The sequence below is a fragment of the Pan paniscus genome, chromosome 2, assembly GCF_029289425.2.
Source record: "Pan paniscus chromosome 2, NHGRI_mPanPan1-v2.0_pri, whole genome shotgun sequence".
NCBI classification, from domain to species: Eukaryota; Metazoa; Chordata; class Mammalia; order Primates; family Hominidae; genus Pan; species Pan paniscus.
Window position 1 is genome coordinate 155,054,217 of NC_085926.1, and position 22,577 is coordinate 155,076,793.

General features: G+C 39.8%; 1 protein-coding gene and 1 pseudogene across 4 annotated transcripts; both read right to left on the bottom strand.

The window, feature by feature from the left end:
• Positions 1 to 945: 945 nt before the first annotated feature.
• On the bottom strand, positions 946 to 21,431 carry CCNL1 (cyclin L1). Of its 4 annotated transcripts, none has more exons than XM_034957652.3 (11): positions 17,271 to 21,431; positions 16,884 to 16,958; positions 16,350 to 16,459; positions 10,537 to 10,657; positions 9,678 to 9,742; positions 7,780 to 7,879; positions 7,563 to 7,667; positions 7,333 to 7,474; positions 6,982 to 7,093; positions 6,784 to 6,882; positions 946 to 4,099 (listed from the first exon to the last, which is right to left on the bottom strand). In XM_034957652.3, the coding sequence occupies exons 1-11, from the start codon at positions 17,571 to 17,573 to the stop codon at positions 4,045 to 4,047; spliced, it is 1,287 nt and encodes a 428-aa protein (XP_034813543.1). In that variant the 5' UTR covers positions 17,574 to 21,431; the 3' UTR covers positions 946 to 4,044. The 4 variants fall into 4 exon arrangements, with proteins under 4 accessions (XP_034813543.1, XP_003830692.3, XP_034813542.1 ...); XM_003830644.6 differs by lacking the exon at positions 946 to 4,099 and adding an exon at positions 5,286 to 6,078; XM_034957651.2 differs by lacking the exons at positions 946 to 4,099; positions 6,784 to 6,882 and adding an exon at positions 5,286 to 6,078.
• On the bottom strand, positions 20,145 to 21,414 carry LOC100985306 (keratin, type I cytoskeletal 18-like; annotated as a pseudogene).
• Positions 21,432 to 22,577: the final 1,146 nt, after the last annotated feature.

The window sequence follows — 22,577 nt, forward strand, 5'->3', positions numbered from 1 at the left end:
AGCATCAGCACACTGATACCTGCCAACTGACACCTGCACCTGGCTTCAGTGTTACACAATTAACAGGGGGTGGAGGGAATCCTCATGCACTGCAGCATGCAGCCTCACCCGGATGGCTACTGGATGCTAGTTAACTGTGGCCTGGAGTATTGTGGATCTCATGTTTTTTGTTGTTGTTGTTGTTTTGAGATAAGTCTCGCTCTGTAGCCCAAGTTGAAGTGCAATGGCACGATCTTGGCTCTATGCAACCTCCGCCTCCTGGGTTCAAGTGATTCTCCTGACTCAGCCTCCCGAGTAGCTGGGATTACAGGCATGTGCCACCACGCCCGGCTTTTTTTTTTTTCGACAGTCTTGCTCTGTCACCCAGACTGGAGTGCAGTGGCACGATCTCGGCTTACTGCAACCTCCACCTCCTGGGTTCAAGCAATTCTCCTGCCTCAGCCTCCTGAGTAGCTGGGATTATAGGCACCCGCCACCATGCCTGGCTAATTTTTTGGTATTTTTAGTAGAGATGAGGTTTCGCCATGTTGACCAGGCTAGTTTGGAACTCCTGACCTCAAGTGATCCGCCCACCTCAGCCTCCCAAAGTGTTAGGATTACAGGCATAAGCCACAGTGCCCAGCTGTATTTTTATTTTTTAAGAGCAGCTAGAAGTCTAGGTTTTTAATGTAAATATTTCCAATTAAAAAATATTATCAGCCAGTTCATTTATAACAAACATTGTACAACTCAAAAAAAATACATGTGCAGGCCAGGATTTGGCTCAGGGCCCACCAGTTTGCTACCCCTAGGATGTTGTTTACATCTATGAACTTCAGGAACCTAGTCCTCTCTTTGTAACAGGTACAGATATTCATGGAAGGGTGATTGGACATGCCCATATGAAAGACAAGAAAGTGTGAATGATGATGAAGGCTTTAAAAAGAGTCACTCAGAGAATTGGTAGTATGTTAAATTCATTCATTCCTCAAGTAATATTTATTACATACCCTAATATGGGCCAGACACTCATAGGATTAGGTGAGGGACATACAATAATGAATAAACTACAGAGCTGCCCCTCCCTTACGAGCTTACATTCTAATGAGGAAGAGATTAAATGATAAAGTAAATTTCAGTTAGTGGTAAGCATTATGAAAAAATTAGTGCTGGCTAAGGGATAGAACATGATAGAGGTGTTTAGAGAGGCTTACTTAGAAGGGGTGGTGAAAGCAGCCCCTCTGGAGAGGACTGCAGAGTGGGACCTGAATAAAGACTATCTCTGAGACAGAAACATCCCCACATGAGGATGGCAATAAAGGCTCAGGAAGAGATGTGCATATACAAGAACAGAAAAAGCGAGGTTGATGGGAGAGGCTGGCAAGGGGCATTTTACAGAGTGATACGGGACACCACTGGAGGCTTTATATATTAGAGCAATGTGATTAACACTTTAAATAGATCATTTTACCTACTGTTCAAAGAAAGGATTGTGGCAAAGGCATGACAGACAGAAATCAGACTACACCTACCAGAAAAGTGATAGCTGATACAGGGAAATTTGATGAGCTATAAAAGCAGGCAGGGTAGGAATTTTCTCCATACTTAGAACTGGGTTAGAATTATATTGAACATAGATGGCAAAAGCAGAAGGGAGAAGAGGACACCTGGAATCAAAGAGCCCAAGCAGTTTTGCATGACTTAATTATGAAAATCTTGTACTGTTCAAGATTTTCTATAAGGTACATACATTATTGAAGATATTGTATTAGTATTAGTTAAGAAGCATTCTCAAACAGCTATCTTTTGAACTGTGTTTGAGAGTGGTAGAATTCAAACTTCTGAATATTTGAGTGCATTCCAATATGAAGTTTGGATTGCAATGGTAAAAATAAATCCTATTTGCCCAACACATATACTACACAAAATGTTGTAAGGGCCAGTAGACAAGAGGTAAAATAACTTGTCAAGTCACTGTGGAGGAATGATTTAAAATGCAGAGCTGACATGGAAGTCCATGTTCCTTCCATGTAATGGAATGTTCAAATGATTACAAAGCCAGGCTTTGAACAAATGTTAAGTGTTCAAATGGTTAAAACATCAGACTGTGGCTTCCAGCCTTAGAGTGAAAGGCATGAGGGGCTCAAGGCCCACACAATGAACGCTGCTCCGTTCCTATTTCCACATAGGGAAGTGATGCTCCCCTTATCAAACCTCATGCACATTCTGTCTCTCCAAACCCTTCAGTATGCCCATGCATAAGACCCTCAATATGTCCATGCTTTTAACTTCATTTTTAAAAATCTGGTATGTAAATTTTGAAACTTATCTTCATAATCTATTACAGTTCATGATGAGTTAAGAAATGGCTCTTAGAACAAATGATTGTTATGAAATTATTTTTGAAAACTCTCATGAAAACTAAATGTTTTAAGTAAGCTTTTGATGCAGACTGTGGTGTTAATAATGGGGTTATAAGTGGCAACACTTAAAAGCTATTAAAGCAAAACCTAGAACTTCAGTTCTAAGAATTAGTCATTTTTATGTTCGCTTTGTTTTAAAATGGGAACATGGTTAAGAATTTCACTGGTCTTTAAACTAAAGATACCAGCTGCAAAGGACAAATGTAATGTTCTATAACATGAAAGGACTTGTACTAAAAATCAGGATTTTGCCGGGCGCGGTGGCTCATGCCTGTAATCCCAGCCCTTTGGGAGGCAAGGCAGGTGGATCACAAGGTAAGGAGATGGAGACCATCCTGGCTAACACAGGTGAAACCCCGTCTCTACTAAAAACACAAAAAAATTAGCCAGGCGTGGTGGCAGGCGCCTGTATTCCCAGCTACTCAGGAGGCTGAGGCAGGAGAATGGCATGAACCCGGGAGCGGGAGCTTGCAGTAACCCGCGATCGTGCCACTGCACTCCAGCCTGGGAGACAGAGCGAGACTTCATCTCAAAAAAAAAAAAAAAAAAAAAAAAACCAAAACGGGATTTAATTTGTGGGTCATTTAAAGAAAAAAAGTATCAGGATCATTAGGACAAATAACATTTTCATTGCTGTAATGGGCCAACCAAAACATGAGACAGAGAACAGAGGGAAAAACAGATACAAAAGCCAGTGAGGTACAAGCACCAATGGATAAGAACAGAGAACCCAGTAAAATACCTGGTGGATGAGGCAGCAACCTAGTTTTCAGTTCTAAAATAACAGTCTGGGTGTCCAGGCTTCTAATTCCAGACAAGTAAAAAAATTAAACCTAAATCTGATCAAGCCTCAAGATCTACCACTTTACCACACAGTGGACAGAAAAATGTGGTCAGTGACAGCACAGTTACAATGAACAAACCCAGGAGACAAAAAATTCTTCAGGACATGACCCAATTTCTTCAAGTAAGAAATATGGAGAGGCCTGTGGTTAAAGCCGATGCAACATATTTGGACTTTGAACAAATCAGTTAAAACAAATTAGAGATGAGGGCTCTCTGGATACTGACAGGGGTAGTATGGCATTACTTTTAACTCTTACAATAAAGCTATATGGTTATGTTTTAAAAATCCTCAACCTTGTGGACTGAAACACTTGGGAACAAACTTTACTTGTATGGGATTTTCTTCCCAATAGCAAGGGTGGGAGGTAGAGTGGTGAACTGGTGGGGTACAGATTAAGTTTTGCTATTTTGGAGTTAATAAACAGGTATTACTGGTATTGCACAACTTTGTTTCTCAAAATAAGTTTGAAAATGAGTATTACTTCTAGAGAAAGTTTTTAAATAGCCATAGAGTGGCATGAGGTTAACATCCTGACAACTTAGAAAACGGATTCAGTAACAGACAGTAAGATAAAAATCAAGACCCTGAAAAAGATCTTTGCCTAGCCCACAAAGCCACCTCTAAAAACACCTTTAACATACAAACCTCATTCCACATGCAGGTGTATCCTCCACAACTCCCCATCTTCACAAACAACCCTCACCCACAGCACTCCTATTTCCAAGCAAAGATTAGGGACATAAGTAATTTCAACACTATTAAGAATTTAATACTTGGGAGGCTGAGGTGGGAGGATCACTTGAGGCCAGGAGTTCGTGACCGACCTGGGCAACGTAGCAAGACCTCGTCTCTAAAAAAAAAAAAAAAAAAGTTAAAAAAAAATCAACATTAATTTGCTAACAGGGCCTTTGCTGACATTTGCCTTTGCCTTTCTTCAATGTCTATCTTGTACGGGAAGCAAACTGTTCAGCATTTAGAAGCAGTTAGCTTTTCAGAAATATCAATTTATAATTCAGCAATGTGTATTACAAATCAGGCAGAAAGAAGTCTTAATGAACTATCTACCCTCTTTCAAGCATGAAGTGGCTAACTTATGCTGGGTCTTGTTAGTTTCTGGTTAGTCTTTATAGTTAGAACTATAACTGATTTAAGTAGCACACCCAACACTTTTATATCCTAATGAATCTTAATCTCCTTCAAAGGAGTTGCCTTGTGAAGCTATTTTTTCCAGCCTCCACCACCTGCCATTGGTGAACACATTTTAAGTCTTTGGAATCTCCTCTTCAGAAGCTGTAACTTTATTTTTAAAAATATCCTTAGCAGTAATACATCTTCCTCTTTGTGGGTGTATTTTATTTCTTGAAACAGCAACAAATCACTTGGAGCCAAGTCTAGTGGACAATTAAAGTAGGTAAAATAAATGTAATGGAGACCTTAGTGTAATTATAAAGCGATGCAACATTTTGACTCTGTAAACTGATTTCCAAAATGTTGAAAAAAATAGTAAATGTGAGTAACTTGAAAACATTCATCTGGATAGAAATTCCGGCTTTTTCATCAAAACTTCACTTCTTTGTGATCAGCTTGTATTCTATCAACCACTCAAGTTCAGGGGCCTCACATTTTCTCCTAGCCTACGTAAAAATCGTAACATTAAATGCCTAAATTATACAGAACTGTGAAAGCTCAATAGTTACTAAGTTTTGGTTCATTCAATAGGGTACCTCATTTCAGAAATAGTACTTAAATCTGACTCAAAATTACCTTATGACACCATTCAAAAGCAAATCAGGTTTTTTGGTTTAGTGCTAAAATATAACATTTAATGTCACATTGTTGGGCGACTCCCATTTACTTTTTCCATATATACAGTGAAGACTTACAATAGCTCACAATGCAGTTAAGAATTGCATTTTAATAATCTCAAACTACCATCTAATGGAGGAAAGAATAAGTTTGTCAGAAAACCAGTACAGCCATTTTGCTATTAAAATTTTCCTTTTTAATAATTTATTTAAATAAAGTATTTGAAGCAGTTTAGAAAAAACAAGATTTGTATTTTATTTCCTTGTAAAAATCTTTACACATGCAGACAAACCAGTGTTAAGAAAGTATTCACCATCATTTAAACAAATAACCACTTAAATAGAACAGTGTCTGCAATTTTATCTGTATAAAAATAAGATACATTTTTACAGAATTCACGCTCCAGTTCTTATAGCAATAAACAATACACAACTATAATAAAGTACAATTGAACCTGACCATGGTTTTTAATTAGATACTGCTAGGGCATTTTAATGTGCAAAAAAATTAACATAGTTCTTTTCAAAAGAAACTGTCCTCAGTGTTCTAGAGACCTAGAGGGTTTCAAGAAATCAAATCCTAATCAGTTTGCGTTTAATGTTTTGATTGAGTCCATACATCACACTGTAGATAGGCAAAACCAAGAACTGATGCAGGCTCAAAGGAAGAGAAAGTCAGCGCCTGTGCCTGCCATGTCCTGAGCGACTGCCACCATGGTGCTTGCTTTTATGGGACCTCTCAAAGGAGCGAGATCGTTCACGCCTGTCCCTATGATGTCCCCTTTCATGCCTGTGTTTCTTGGCTGCATCTGAGTGATCCCGAGACTTGCTCTGAGATCGAGAACGAGATTTTTTCCTTTTATGACCATGTCTGTTTGAACTTTTTAAATCATCTCTGGTATGCTTGGCCTTAAGGTGAGGAGAACCATGATTATGATGTCTTCGAGGGCTTTCACTGTGACTGCGGGACCTGCTTCTTGATCTCGAGCTGTATGTTCCAGATCGACTCCGCCTATTATTATAGCTTAGATAATAAAAATTTGAAGTTTAGGTTCAGTTTCTATGGGGAACAGATTATTCCGGTGGTTGCTCATAACAGGTTCAAAACAAAACTACCAGCTACATAAATGAGAAACCAGAACTTTTCAAAATCTCCCCACCCCTCACTGCTGTATGCCCAAGCCTATATATAAGATATTAAATCGTAAGCAAATGTTCTTATGTCTTTATTCCAAGGGGAGTAATTAGCAATTTTTATAGTGTCCTAGAGCTATGCTTTTTATTAAGTATCTCCCACATGTTCAAAAGACATTGAAGAGCCACGAGGAGCTAACAATCTAATTACAGGCCTAACTAAGGAAGATTCATTGACTGGTTAATTTGATTATTGGTTATTAATAAGGGGTTAATGAAACACATTTTCTAACTGAAATTAAAAAAAAAAAAAAAAAAAAAGAAGTTTTCACATTATGAACAATACTATGGCCCTCAAGCACTTTGTGGGTAGCTCCTACACTTCTCCAAAAAACATGGGAGAAAATATAACAGAATGCCATTAAGATACTGTATGTCCAGAACATCTCCAAACTCATTTCTCATAATTTGCCTCATACTAAAAGACTAATTCTAACCTAACTTTGAAAATAATCTATGTTCAATTTTTAAAGAAAAAGCAATAACCTTTAAAAACTCCAAATAAGACTGCTTCCCTAAGAAAACATTTACTTACTGTCTTCTTGGAGTATGTGATCTAGAACGTGATCGTGTTCTTGACCTCGATCGACTTGCACTTCTGCTATTTCTACTTCTCTTGCTGTCTTTTCTTACACTTCAAAAAATCATGACATATTAGTTACAAACTTAGTGTGTTAAAAAGTAAACACATAAAAGATTCCTCAAGCCAGTTTTCCAGCCCAAGTATACTCACCCATTGTAAGGGCTTTTGGAAGCCTGTTGTCTATCCTCAGGTTCTTTTTTGACTGTCTTCACATTAATGGAGATTGGTGATTTCTCTTCAGCTTTTACTTCTCTTGGTGATGCTTTTAAAAGATATAATAACAACATGTTAACTACTGGATTTAACAGAGGGCCAAAAGTTGTTTCTAAATGTAACTCAAAGTACCATGCTTCCGCTTCCATGTTAGTTGACTGCCATGAGAGAACATAGTAGCAGTTTCCTAACATCATTTTTCTCTATGCAACTTTCAAATGTAAAAGCTCTCTAATAAAGACACACTTTCAGTGCCCCCAAGTCATTTTAATTCTAAATACATCTTACATGGCTTGGAAGCTGGAGAAAATCCACCCAGGGTTGAAAGGGCTGGAGTTCCATCCGGATTCAATCCCTTTGCTTTTAATTTGGCTTCTTGTAAGGCTACTTTTCTTTTTTCTACTTCTTTTTCCAGTAATTCATAGTTTGGCTGTTGGAGGAAAAAAAAAGTTAGTATTTCTTCCTTAGAGTAGCTTGGACTCTTAGCATGTTGGCACAAACGAGTAAATAGAGAATACCTTTTTTCTGGTATAAAGCCTAAGTGTTTCTATGCAGATTTCCTGGATTTCCTCTTCTGTAGTACCAAAAAGAAGAAACCAATGGGGACGAGTTGGCAACGGAATCTAAACCATAAGAACAGAATGTTTTAAATTAAATTTTTGCTAAATCTGTATTGGAACCACCGAAAATTTGTGTGATTTATCCTACAGAACAAAATGGGAAATATACACCTACCTGAAGTGCTCTAGCTGCAAGGTAGATGCAAGCACATGCTATAGTCTCTGGTTGAAATCGAACAAACACATTGGTTCGAAGACTGTCATTCATGTAATTCCTGAAAAATATTTCAACTATAAGCTTGCATGTAAACAAACCAGTTCTTCTGAAGCTTACATAAAATTGGAGACTCAATCTACTTTATTCTTTTTTCTTCTCTTATTTATATTCACATCCTCATATTCTAGCATATAACAACTCTTAACTCAAAAAAATCAGTAAGCAATAAGAATTTAATACTAGGACCATATGCGATTTTCCTATATATGAGCGAAGCCCTTTTAAATTATTTCGTATTACAATCCAAACTAGAAATTACTCCTAAAAAGTTAATATATTTCTGTAAAAAGCAATGCTTTTCAAAGTCAATTCTGACACGATTAGTTTCAGAAATGATAAACCACTCCAATAATACTTCAAGCCATTAATTACTGACCATCTCTCCTTTATCCACAATAAAAGCAGTGTCAACCAAGTTCTTTCCAAAAGCTCAAAATACCGTTAACAGGGGTAAAAAGGCATTTTCAGTAAGTACCAAGTTAAACTTATATTAAGAAAGCTAAGATACTTAGAAAATCTAGATAGGGAAATAAAGAGCAATAAACACATATAATGGCCTTGTTTACATACCTTTTTTGTGACTAGGTAAAAGAGATAAACTATTTCAGTTAAAAAATTGCTGAACTTTTATTAATGAACCCTCCCCACAACATTCCTAAACTATCAAAGAAATTTTACAGATCATTTAAAAGGTTAGGCTGAAATTAAATGGACTATTTCTTAAAAATCCTAAACCATGAGAACTGCTATAATCCATTTTATGCAACACATACTTAAAATGTCATGCATTTTATAAAAATAATGAGACTTTTCTAACATTACAAATATTTACTGAATCCAAAAGAAGCATGGCAGTCATAAAAAGGACATCTTGCTGGGAAGCCCAGCATATAAAAATTACTTCACTAAGTCCTTCACATCAATAGTCTTAGGAAACAGTAGTTGTGGCTGAACCACAAACTCCTTGGCTTGACCTTTAAATAAGCCAGCACTCCAAATCACACATCTGCATCTCAAGAAGTCCAAGTGCTAAAGCATTTAAGCAATATTATAGTAACATCTCTTTTAAAAATGAAGTGCTTCTTGCTTCTAATATTATTACCCGCAATACAGCCAAGCAGTTATATAAATTAAGCCAGTGTGGGAACTGGTGCCCATTTTAAGCTGCAAGTTTGTCGTCTCCTTTGGTAGTATTCATGCTATACACACTAAAAATAAAAATTTAGTCAAACTCCTAATAAGAAACCATTTAATTCATAATGGCTGCACAACAAATCTATCAAAAATGAACTATTCATTTTGATAGTTACAAGTATACATTAAATACATAGGCATGTCAAATAGTTACTTCTAGAAGCAAATATACAAATCCTTTTGACACCCCGACAGAACTAGAAGATGCTGCCAGATGGATATGGACCACTTCAGTGAATCTCGGATGAGAGCTTGCACTGGATTGGCTGGAGAGCAGGGTAGCCAATCAGGCCATCCTGAGGTCATGGGCTGAAGTGCAGAGGGCAGAGTTCTATGACTTACCATCATGGACTACCCTTTAATTAAAGAGTAGAAAAAAGAACAAAGTTAAATTGAGTTCTCCATTAAAAGTAATTAGTCAAGCCAAGAAAACAGGAAGCAGAAATAAGCATTATTTACCTTTTGGTTAAAAAAACAAAACAAAAAAACAACGAAAAGCCCCAAACAAACTTATCTCATTATTTTGGAAAGGGAAAACGAAACTTACTTTATTTCTGCTTCTGTTTTCCTGGCTAGGAAAGAAATCTAAAAAAGTGACTTACCAGGCAGTTTGAACCAGGGTTTGATTACGTTCACATTCTAAGACTTGTAAATACATAACAATGATCTGAAGGACAAGGGAAAAAAACTCAATTTAGTATACTGGTAGTTCTTTCGGAGTAGAGTTCAATGAAAAAAGTAATTGAAAATGTTAGACTCAAGTTCTAATTGTGCATTGATAATACAGACCAATTTAAATGTACATAAGATTCTAATGTGAACTGTTACATGACTAGATTTTATATAAATTATGTTTAGAAGCATATTTCAAAATTGTACAGGAAAAAAGGCAATTAAAAGAATATTTTTCATTGGCACTTTACTATGTGATGGGCACCGTGCTAGATTATTTCACCTAATTTCCCAAGGTACATTTCTAACCCAGGTAGTCCTGACCCGGGTAACTCACTCTATGGCTTATATTGATAATGAAAGCTAAGAGATGTTGGGAGAAACAAATTTCCAATAATGGTAACAGGGAGCAGCCAACACACTTAGAACATTCTACTATGATGATAAGTGTGCCAGATACTTTTGTAGCTACACATTTATTCCTTGGAATGAGGAACTTTACATCTCTGTTTTCTAGGTGGAAAAACTGGGACTTTAACCACAGAAACAAAAATAACTTCTCTATGAGCACACAATTAAGATTTAAGATTTGAACCTACATTTTTGACTGTCATTTTACTGATAAATCTCAACATCCAAAAGAATGTTGTTCGATGAAGCCTGAACCTTTAAAAGAATGCTTTTTAAAACCAAGGTTAACACTCAGATAGAAACATAAATTCATATAAAATAAAATTTTTAGAAAAGTCCTAATACTTACGAACCCAATTTCTGTACTCTACAACTCACCTTATGAGGATGCTTGACATGAACACAAAATCCCAACTCCTTTAGCACCCTCCTCTCTGCTTTGATAACTTGATTTTTGGTGTTAATGTAGTTCTGATCAAGGATCAGGGGGCTTGGAGTCCTATAGTTTGTAAGAAATAAAATCAAAACTGTTTTGCACATCCAAAAAATTTTATTTGTGGCATCTCCATTTTCCCTTCCAACCAACTATTGGCAACAGAAACCAGCTTTTTAAACTCCTGCAAACAAGTTAAAGCATTAATCTTGTGCTGTCCAAGTTATGCTAATTAAATATATACATCTACGAGACTAAGTTCCTAAAGGAACTAACAATTCTGTAATGAAAAAAATTAACTCTAATGTTCTTGAATTCATCCCTGCCAACTTTACCATTCTGCTTATATTCTAGGTGTGTATATATATGTATTTAACTTTAACGATAGCATGATTTGTCATCACAAACCTCAAAGTCTCTCCAAGAGACTTTCCACTGGCCAAAGTAATGTGCTCCAGGCTGGTCCGATGGTAGTGGGTTATCAGAACTTACTAATATCAGTGTCACTAAAGTTGGTATACAATCTCCCACTGCTATTTGACTGGCAAAACAAACAAACAAACAAAACAACTAAAGTGCTCCTAAGATTTACAGTACTATAAAGTCCTCATAAGATCATACTGATTTTTCATGCATTCTATATGGCCAAAATTTTTCAAAAGTTGGGGGGGGGGAACAGTGGGTAGTTAATCCAGATTCCCCTCCAATGGGGTATTATGTTTTTAATAATTTGTTCTAAGAGCCTATCTGTTTTAAAAAGTAATCTGAAAACTAAAGATTCAGCTCAATTACCCAAGTAAATTAAAAATCGTATTTAAAACTCCACATGACCCATGAGATCCAGGCCCAAATTTGGTCAGGGTTGTAGTTATTAGGCAACATGCTTTACTATTAACACAGAAGAGAATGAAGGGCCATAATGAGGGAACCAGAACATATTCAAGGGCTCTGTACCAGACTAAATTTTGGTAACTCAGAAGTTTCTATAATACAGAAGGCTTATGTCAGTGGTTTAATGCTTTAAAAGTAGCACATTCAACTGTTATCCCCAAATGTTTTATTACATAGTTTAAAAACTTATAATAAAAGACAATCTTATTTATGTCATACAATTCAAAACTGGTTTCTTCCTGAGAAGTTTCAGTCAGGAAAGGTTAAGGAATTGGGCTTTTGTTTTTTGTTGTTGGTCATGTCTGAAATTTACCCAAGTCCAACACATTCTTAGATTCAACCAACAAAAACTACTATTTTATCAAGACACTGATTATACGGTAAGTTTACAAGTAGAATACTTCAATATTTTTGTCCATACTCAGTTCATTTTCAGCCAAAAGACTTAAGAGTCTTTGCTCTAGGCAGAGTACACGATCTATTTTTAAGACAGTCATCCTCTCTACCCCAATGCACACCAGATCCAGAAAAATGTAATCTCATATTTTTAAAACAACAATCTATTTCAATACATGCACCGAAGGTTAGAAAACAATCTGCGATGAACTTCATTACCCCTATGGTAACATCAGAGTAAAAAGTCAGTTATCATACATTTTCCTTACTTTCTTCCATTTAAAATTATTACAGAAACTGGAATGCTTACTAAACAAAAACTGGCAGTGCTGACAAGATAAAAGACAGCTGTTACTTAAAATGGCCTTCCCTCGGTTTCATTCCTCACACCTATGAGGAATGAGGCCACCAGCTGGCCTCATTGAGCTGCTTTCTAATATTAACGTGTAATGATGAATCCATTTTATCAGGACAGTAGGCTACAAATTGCTCTTTGGAAAATAAGTCAAACTTAATTCTCATGAAAACAACCTATCTCTCTCTCCATATATATACATACATACATACATACATACATACATATAAACATATTCCAAAGATCTTAAGGTCTATGATCAGGTTTTATCATCACAGGAAATTTGGAAAAAAGTTAAACCAACCTCAGACTCTTTTTAACTTATGGCTGTGTTATCTAATGGCTCTCCTTAACTGTCATTAAGAGATAAAATAGCTCCAGTGTTACAGCTGCACACACCATTTTAACTCTTAACCCCTTGCAACCCAGACAGAAGACGGTATCATCAAAATCCCTAGTAAAATGTAATTTTATGAAAACATAGTTGTCTCATTTTTCTCCATTTGTTAATAAAAATTATCTATACCTCTTAAGATAACCTGCTTTAAGAACTGCCTTCAAATGGTGATCTAATTCATTTGTTCTTGCAATTACACTAAAGAAGCTAAATATGTTTGAATTATAGCTACTATTTAGTCCCAAATCAGACTTAATGATGCCATTTTCTTTGTTTTTGTGTCAAAATCCCAATGACATCAAAATAGATTTAAGAAAACCAAACCCATTATTTACTATAATTCAATATATACTTAACTTCTTGCTTAATCCTGCTATTTATTACCTGCAATTTTCAAAGTTAACTCTGTGGGTATATAACCTAAAACCAGATACCTTTATTTTGTTCAGAATTGGTTCTACCTCACAAATCAAGAGTGCACACGTAATTTACAACTACCTGGTAGAGATTACTTTGTATCATAAATTTAAAAAATATATCTCCATCAATCAGCAGTAAACAAAGTCTCAAAGTATACATTAGTACTTTCTGTTGCAACAAGCACATTAAATTAAGGCCTGCTAGAATTTCTTCCTCCCCAATCAGGTAAACTTTCTTTGCCAATAAAGTTTGAGGAGGTGGCATTTGAAAATCTCTTTAAAAAAGAAGTCTTCATCTATTCAGAGAAAACTCAAAAATAATTTTCATTATCAACACACAAACTAACTCAATCTCTGCTTTAAGTTTCTATTGTCCAATTTTTCTGATTTATACGAGAATTATTTTCAGCTTTAGAAAATCCTGGTCTTTGGTCAGAAGTTTATTATTATGGTTTGTTAGAGGAGCTATTTTCCTTTAGCATGATTATGTAATTGATATATAACTCAACAACAACAAAAATTACAAAGTCCAAACATGGTTAGTTTCATTTATGTGTTACAAAGACTGAGAAATATTGGAACCAAGTCTTCAAGAGACTATAACAGATTGGTAGTTTACAAAGAGGCATACTGCCAAGCAATATACAAAAATTTGTAATGCCTACTTAAAAGTAGAAACATCCTTTATAGGTATTTAAACAAACTGAAGGCCACCTTGTAGAGCCACAGAATTATACTGTAGAAAGGTGGTAGACTAAATGACATCACTTAACACCCTTCCAATTCTTACCTATCCAACTTTTATTATCTATGGATACACTGAAAATACATTGTATTTACTAATGAGAATGGTTAAACCAGTCTTTGAAAATTTTAATACGCTGCATCTCAAAAGTAAATATTTGCAAACTAGAACAATGAAAAAGCAATCCCCCCTCTAAATTTAGCTGTTTATTGTGAACTTAAAAGATAATTATCGAACCACAAAAAACTGAAGGAGGAATAGGCCAAACAATCCAGGTTGGGGACTAAGCACTGGTACTTTTTAAAAAGCTCCTCTGCTAATTCTCAATGTGTAGCCAGGCTGAAGAGACCAATGACCTACAAGCAACATGAATAACGTATCTCCACTGTAATTGTCAAAGTCACACTACAATTTAAAGTTATGAATAAACTAGATTAAAACAAATATCATTAAGACAAGTGATATGCTTTACCTAACTAATGTATAATACTGATAGTACTTTCTAATGACATTAACCTATGCAAAAATAAATACAAAGCTATAGTTCTAATAACTTGGACAGCAAAGACAAAAGCTTATAACAAGAAACAGGAGTTTTTCTAAATGGTTCACCAGTGGCCAACCTGTTAGTCCCCGATTCCAGTGACCTATTCTCAGAGCACTGGCTTCTCCTTGGGGATTTTCGATACTTCACTCACTGTTGCCATGACGACAGCTTCATCTCTATGTACCACTCCACATCACCCAGGCTTTGGTAAATGTAGCTGGTCGCTGTATAGTCGGTTGCAAGGGAAAAAAGAGTTGAAGTTAATAACATATACAAGTTACGTGCTTGAGTAAACTTGTAATATGCATAGAAACACTTTTACATCCTGCTTTAAAAAAAGGCTTCCATGCAATTAACAACTCCTTTTAAATTTTGCTATAATCAGACTTCTAAGATTGAAACAAAATCAGTTTCTCTGTAATAATGACCCAAAAAACAGTTACATCAGACACAACAATCAGGTGAGATTATATTATTTTAAATTCCATGGTTTTTACAGTTAAGACCTATTCTAACATCAACGAAGTAAACTCTTTAGTCTCACAGGAAAATTCCACAAAAGATAATCATGTGATTACATAATAGTTGGCTCAATGGTTCAAAGAATACTAGAAAACCATTTCCTTTAAGCAAAGAGAAACCTTTGACTAAAGATAGAGCCTTGTATTAGTGTCATTACTTTAAACATCCTGAAGAATCAGCCAGGTATCTAAATACAGATTTAACCTCAGACCATACCAAAGACCAATTTGAAATCTTCCCAATTCCCAGGGACTCATCAACAAACTAAAAGATATTTTAGAATTTAAAAAGTACTCTATCCCTGGACACAGTTAAGGTGAATGAGAAAAGATGGGGGAGAAAAAGTATGTAGGAAAACTGTTTCAGACTTTTTGACTAGGATACTCTTTTTTTAAAAAAGAACTGTCTGTAGACTCACAGAATAGACTAGTCATCTTAAAGTTGCTTTAATATTTGCTTGTCTGAATAGTTCCATTACTGCCAACTTACAGATTCAGCCAATAAGGACTACTCATATAGAATACTAACAGCACTAACCAACATACCCAACCCCCAGAACAACTTATAATCCTTTTAATAACTTCCTTTCAAACTCAGTACAATTTGTCTAACATCACTACAATTCCTTAAAGAGTGAATGCAAAAACTATTCTACACCAAATATATCATTCTGCAGCATGTACTGGAAGTCACCTGTAGATGCAGGAAGTCCTGCAACAAACTTTTTGGTACTGCCTCACAGGAACACATAGGTCCACATAAAATTATGTTACCACAACACCTAGGAGATACTATTTCAGTCTCTGTATTTTCTTACAACATCAAATAAATGGCCCTATCTAAATGCAACCCAATCAATCTTACTTGTTAATTTTCTAACCCACTCACTGAGACTGTATCTAACCAAAACAAAATACCTGTTTAATCCCTTTGACTTCAAACTTCAAACTTTATCATCCTGCAGTCCTTTCAGATCCGGTATTATTCGATTTATCGTAGTTCAATGTTGAGAAGTACTCTAACAAAAGCCAACCTCAATTGATAAAGAATTAACTGGGACTTCGAGTAGAAAAACATAATCTACACAGAACTTTGCCACAATATTAACTTAAACTACAGTGTTTAAACTTCCAGCCTTCAGTCTTCCAGAGAGGGGAGAGGAAAAATAACTTACAGAATACACTCACACTTGAGCCAAATGTACTCCCTTTCTTGTTTAATCTTAAGCCACAGGCCTGGCTTCACAGCACTGTTAGGATTGTCCATAAATGCAACTGCCTCTACAAACTTTAGATAACCGGTTAATTATGTTTCTTTTTTCAAATTATTTTAAATATCAGTGTTCCTATATGAACTTTAACACCTAAATTAAAGTCCGTTTTCTTTTGCATCCGTATTCACTTGAGAGGAAAGATGTTTTGATTTGATGACTGGTGCACGGTACAGCAGTAGCAAGAGATACTATGTTCAATAATGCCAATCTTACCTTTTTCCTCTTAACTGGCGGAGGTGGTGGAATACATTAATCACATCTCTTATTCTTCTAGGTGCTTCTTCGATTTTTGATGCAAGATTAATACAAGCCATAGCAACAATCTGAAAGAACCCATGAGCCACAAAAGCCATTGTTAGATTAAACTCACTTTGAAGAATAAAATTTAGAACACAATTGGGACAACCTTTAGTAAAATTAGACATCTCTATGCCGTAAGTCTACCAGCTATGCTAGTACTATACTTTTTGTTGTTTCACTCATCTTAATTTTTGTTCCAGAGTCAAACTCAATCTTACAGGAGTTCTGCATTTGGTTGAAAACTGTACTTTTCGTTAAGAGGGCACTTAGGCTCGTGATCGATTTTGAACCACATTCTAAAGGTTTCCACTTCCTGGCGAGTGAGAAGTAGGTACAAAGGCCTAAACTAAACCACTCCCTTTCTGGAAAAGCTGGCTGCTGACACTACCCCTACTCTGCCCATTTCCGGATGAAGAAATCCCTTTTACCCGCCTCCGCTGTGCTTACCTCGAAACTGTGTTTGACGAAAGATTTGGAGTAGAAAAAACGATGAAACAACACCTGCCCCGTTGCCATCGCCACCTGCAGACAAGAGAGGAGAACGGAAGCGCAGGGGTCAGGCGGGCCCGCTCCAGGCGCCGCCGCCATTTTGTGCCGCCGATCGCTTCCCTTTCCCCTCCCGCCGCCGCCGCCGCTGCGAACAGCCCGCTGCCAAGTCCTCCCTCCGCCTCCGCAGCCCCCCGCCCCGGCACGCCCCGGCCGCGGCTGGGCCCCGAAAGGGAAAGCCTGAAGGAACCGTCCCCACCCTCCCGGGGCACGGTGATACTGAGATGCGGCGTAGGGGACGGAGGGGAGGAGAGGAGCGCCCGGCCGGCCCGGGGCCGGAGCACTGACCTGCGGCAGCCGGAGAAGAATGCCGGCGGCCTGGATGAGCTCGCAGCCCAGGATGCGTAAGTCCGTCTCACTGGGCAGGTCGAGCCCATCCTGCATGGATGGGGTGGGCGAGAGCCTCTCCTCCGGAATCAGAGAGTGGTCGATGGTAAGTGAAACTTCCGAGTACAGGCGATCGCCGATCAGGATCCCTCCCGTCGTGGTCGTCGTCGTGGTCGTCGTCCCGGAGCTGGAGCCGCCCGCGCTTGGGGCGGCCGATGAGGCGGCGGCGGCAGCAGTAGCTGTCGAATGAGGCCCGGACGCCATAGTCTTAGCGAGCCGCACGCAAGCCCAACGCAGCCGGAACCCGAAACAAGACTAACCAGCGTTCTCGGCGCGACGGATATTCCCGTGACCGCCGGGTTCTGTGCCGCATCACGCCGCGTGCGCTTCCGCCCTGACGTCACCACGCCGGGCAGCCGCGCGCCAACTAGTCCCTCCAGGCCGCGCCTCCGCCCTCGGCATCTGGGCCTGCGAGGGGAGTGTTGGGTGCTGCGACAGACCTTGGGATCCTCAGAGGCTAAGGAGGCCTTCTCTAGCCAAGGCCGGTCGAAACCACCTTGTTTGTGATACTTAGCCACACGAATAACGGAGCTTTACAAGATCCCTTATACCCAAAATACAGGTGGCAGCATTGGCTAGCATCTCTGCGCCCCTTCGCCCTGCATTCCGGCCTCTTCCTTTAGCCTCGGCGCGGCTTGCGTTCCGCGTGTACCAAGGGAAGTGGCGGCCGACCTGAGCGCGCTTTGGCGGGTGGAAGTGGTGACTTTGTTGTCGTGTGTGGACGAATGTGTAATATAAAGTGACCCTCAAGGAATCTGGAGAGGGCTGCTTTACAGTATTTGAAGAACACAGGGCTGTGGACCCTATCGGTTCCCAAATGAAAGCTCCCCGGGGAGCGTGTTTTTGCCAGTATGGGGAAGTAGGGCGGAGGCATAGGAATGACCGCGAGGGTGGCTGCTTTCATAGCTCCGCTTGCGAAACTCCTGCCCGGCCTTTGACACCGCCACGGCTTTCAGTAATCTGGAAAATCCCTAGTTTCCAAAAATAGTCTTAGGGCGAGGACTTGACAGAGGTAATTTGATTATGCCTGGGAGTCTCTATTCATACATGGTTACCTACCGCGGGTAGGGTGAAGTCAACCTCGTGTTTTTTGTTTTTTTCCTGTGATATTAGCTAGCAATTTCCAGCGTTTCCTGAACCTTGAAGTAAAAACAATGATACTGATCTAAACTACTAGAATCTAGGTTGGAAGGAAAGGAATGCATCACGTTTTACTCTTGACTCTCAGAAAGCGATACCCCAAAGACAGAGGCTTTAGAAGCTGCCTCATAATGCAGGTCCCCCAACCTTGACTTGTTGCTCCCACTTTTCCCAAGTGCAGGGAGGTACTCTCTGAAATTTCCTTCCCTGACTAGAGAAGCCTCTTTGTAGAAGAATCAATCGCATTCCTCCCCTCACTGAAATCTCGTATCCTATTTCAGAAAGACTCAGAAATGCAGCCATGCCTGGAGGGACTTTTTCACAAGATTACTCAAAAGAAAATTATTTACTAATTTCTGTCCATTCATTGTTCCTAATAATCATTTGCTGCTCCTCAAAATAAATGTCTACATTTCTCATCTACCCTTTCCCCTATGAAAAAAGGATATAAAATCTTCTGTACTCCATTAAGCTACTGGGTAATCATCCTCCTGCTTTTACCCCGGTGTTATGTATCCCTTTTCTCCTGTTAATCGTCTGTTATCAGTTGATTTTTTTTTTCTTTTTTTTTAGATAGAGTCTCACTCTGTCGCCCAAGCTGAAGTGCAGTGGCGCGATCTTGGCTCACTGCAGCCTCCGCCTCCGGGGTTCAAGCGATTCTCCCACCTCAGCCTCCCCAGTAGCTGGGATTACAGGCACACACCACCACGTCCAGCTAATTTTTGTATTTTTGTAGAGACGGGGTTTTGCCATGTTGGCTAGGCTGGTCTTGAACTCCTGACCTCAGGTGATCCGCCCGCCTCGGCCTCCCAAAATGCTGGGATTACAGGCATCCAAAGCGCTGGAATTACAGGCATGAGCCACCGCACCCGGCCTTATCAGTTGATTAAGTGAACCTTCAGTGGGCAAAGTTGTTTTAAAACGTACTGATACTTGAGCCTTGCCTGCAGAGGTTGATGTCACTGATTTAAGGTGGGCCCAGCCAGTGGTTCAGTTTTGCCTGTCTTCCAGTGATTGGAATGTACAGCCAAGAGAGTGTAATTATGGTGCTGGCAGAAGTATTAACCTATCTGGATGTCACTGTCTTCACTTTCTGACTAGGCTGCTTCCAGGGAATCTTTCCACCTCAATATTTATGAGATATCTATAATTTTATAACAAACTTTTAAAGGAGCCTCGGTTTCCTTAAACACAATTGATGACACCAGTTTTCTGGTTTTCTTCCATTTTTGTTTATAGAGCCAGGGTCTCACTGTGTTGCCCAGGCTGGCCTTGAACTCCTGAACTCAAGGGATCTTCCCACCTCAGCCACCTGAGTAGCTGGGACTATAAGTGGCACACCACTGTGCCTGGTCAGTTTTCTGGTTTTGATAATCTATGGTTGTGTGAGATATTATCATTGGGGAAAGTTGGAGGAATATATAGGAGTAGTCTATCTTTGCAACTTCCATGTCTTATTTCCAAATAAAAAGTAAAAACCCTCATTGATTATGTACTTCATTAAAACACTGGACTTCAATGAAATCATCACCTATATTTGTAATGACTTGAGAGTAATATAATTTAACTTTATTTTTGACTTCTGAACTTTTTATTGGCCTCCTGCTCCCCAAAGGGTACCCTGCTTCTGATGGCTTAATGTCTCAGAACTTTGGTGTCGTTGGTCTCAGATACCACTTTGCCATCCACTATCCAGCAGATAGTGGTCTTTTGGATGGTTTGCATGGAGTTGCTGCTGTCCAGGGCATCACCAAGATTGAAGTCCTTGCCATCTTCCAGCAGGCGGCGGTAGGTGGCGATCTCAGCCTCTAGCTTGACCCTGATGTTCAGCAGGGCCTCGTACTCCTGGGCCTGGCACTGTCCCTCTGCCCGGGCCTGTGCCAGCTCTGACTCCAGGTGCAGCAGGATCCCGTTGAGCTGCTCCATCTGCAGGGTGTGGCAGGCCTCCACCTCCCTCAGGCTGTTCTCCAAGCTGGCCTTCAGATTTCTCATGGAGTCCAGGTTGATCTCCAAGGACTGGACTGTATGTCTCAGCTCCGTGAGCGTCATAGCAGCTCCAACCTCGACGGACTGCGTGGTGACCCCTGTGTTGCTCTCCTCAATCTGTGAAGACCAGTACTTGTCCAGCTCCTATTGGTTCTTCATGCCAGCTCATCATATTGGGCCCGGATGTCTGCCATTATCTTGGTGAGGTCCTGAGATTTGGGGACATCTACCTCCACGGTCAACCCAGAGCTGGCAGTCTGGGCTTGTAGGCCTTTTACTTCCTCTTCGTGGTTCTTCTTCATGAAGAGCAGCTCCTCCTTGAGAGCCTCAATCTGTCTCCAGCTGCAGCCGAGTGACATTAGTGTCATGGATTTTGTTCCCATGGATGTTGTTCTTCAGAGACTGGTGCGTGGCCAGCTCTGTCTCATACTTGACTCTAAAGTCATCAGCAGCAAGATGGGCATTGTCAATCTGCAGAACGCATTGTCCACAATATTTGTGAAGATCTGAGCCCTCAGGTCCTCAATGGTCTTGAAATAATGGCTCCAGTCTCTGACCTGGGGTCCCTGCTTCTCCAGGTGCTCCCGGATTTTGCTCTCTAGCCTCTGGTTCTCGGTCTCCAGGCTCCTCACTCTGTCCAGGTAGGAGACCAGGTGGTTGTCAGGTTTTGCATGGTCTCCTCGGTCTGGATGCCTCCCATTCCTGCCAGAACCCTGGCCATCCCCGCAGTCAGGCCCCCGGACCTCATGCTGCCCCAGAAGCTGGTGGAGCGGGACATGGAGATTCGGCAGCCAGAGCTCCCGGCGCCTGCGCAGACGCTGGCCATGCTGCTCACCAGCCAGGAGTCGTAGCTGAGTGCCTGGACAGAGCCCAGGGACCGGTAGTTGGTGTAGAAGGCGGAGTGAGTGGTGAAGCTCATGCTGTCCAGGGAGGAGGGTGAGAAGACAGAACTCAGGCTTTGCCGACCAATTTAACTTATTTTTAAGACATATGTTAATAGAAGATTTTCTCCTCTTTAGAGTCTTCCACCATGCCTCTGCAATAAGCTGGCTTGGTGATGTCTTGATATACTTTATATTTTTACCCACTACATTCATGGTTAATCCAGTAAAGGTTCACAAGCATAGGAGGGAGAAGTCTGGGGGATGAGGGTGGGAGGAGGGTCCCTTGCTCTCTAGCAGTGCTCCTCTCTACTTCTGAGATCTGTTCCCAGTGGACCTCTACTCTCTGCTTCCTGTATCTGGCAGTCATTTCCAGGAGAGCAGAGCCATCCAGGGCAGTTCCATAATTTTGTGCCCATTTCCCACTCATTTCTGACAGAACCTTTCATTTTATTGACAACACATGATTGTTTTTACTGTTCCTCCCTCCCAGCTTCAACAAAGGTGGAGGGGGTGGGTCAATATTTTATATAGGTATTTACTTAGCATTAACTCTTCAAACTGTCATGTTATTTTAAACTTTAGTTTCATTTTTTAAAAATCTATGACATACCCTAATTGGAGATGACAAAAAAAAAAAAAAAATCATGGATAATCCAGAGGTTGGAAGGCATTGGGGCTAGTGGCTCTACTCCCCAAGGTTTTGTAAGGATGGAGGTTTTAAAAAAAATGAGTCTATATCTGTGGATGGAAGGAAAAAATAATTTTAAAAAATGATAACTCTGTCCTATTCTTTCAGGGTCAAATTCCAGAAAAATCATACTTTGGAAATTCTTTTCTTTCTCTTTTCCTCCCCCCGCTGCCCCACCCCCACCCCCAACACACATACACCTTTTTTTGAGACAGGGTTTCACTCTGTTACTCAGGCTGGAATGCAGTGGCATGATCACAGCTCACTGTTGCCTCGACCTCTCTGGGCTCAGGTGATCCTCCCACCTCAGCCTCCCAAGTAGCTGGCACTACAGATGTGCACCACCACTAATTTTTGTATTGTTTTGTAGAGACAGGGGTCTCACTATGCAGCCCTAGTTGCTCTGGAACTTCTGGGCTCAAGAGACCCGTCCACCTAGGCCTCCCAAAGTGTTGGGACTATAGGAGTAAGCCACAGGGCTTGTCTGTGTTAACCTTGTTTCTGTTACTT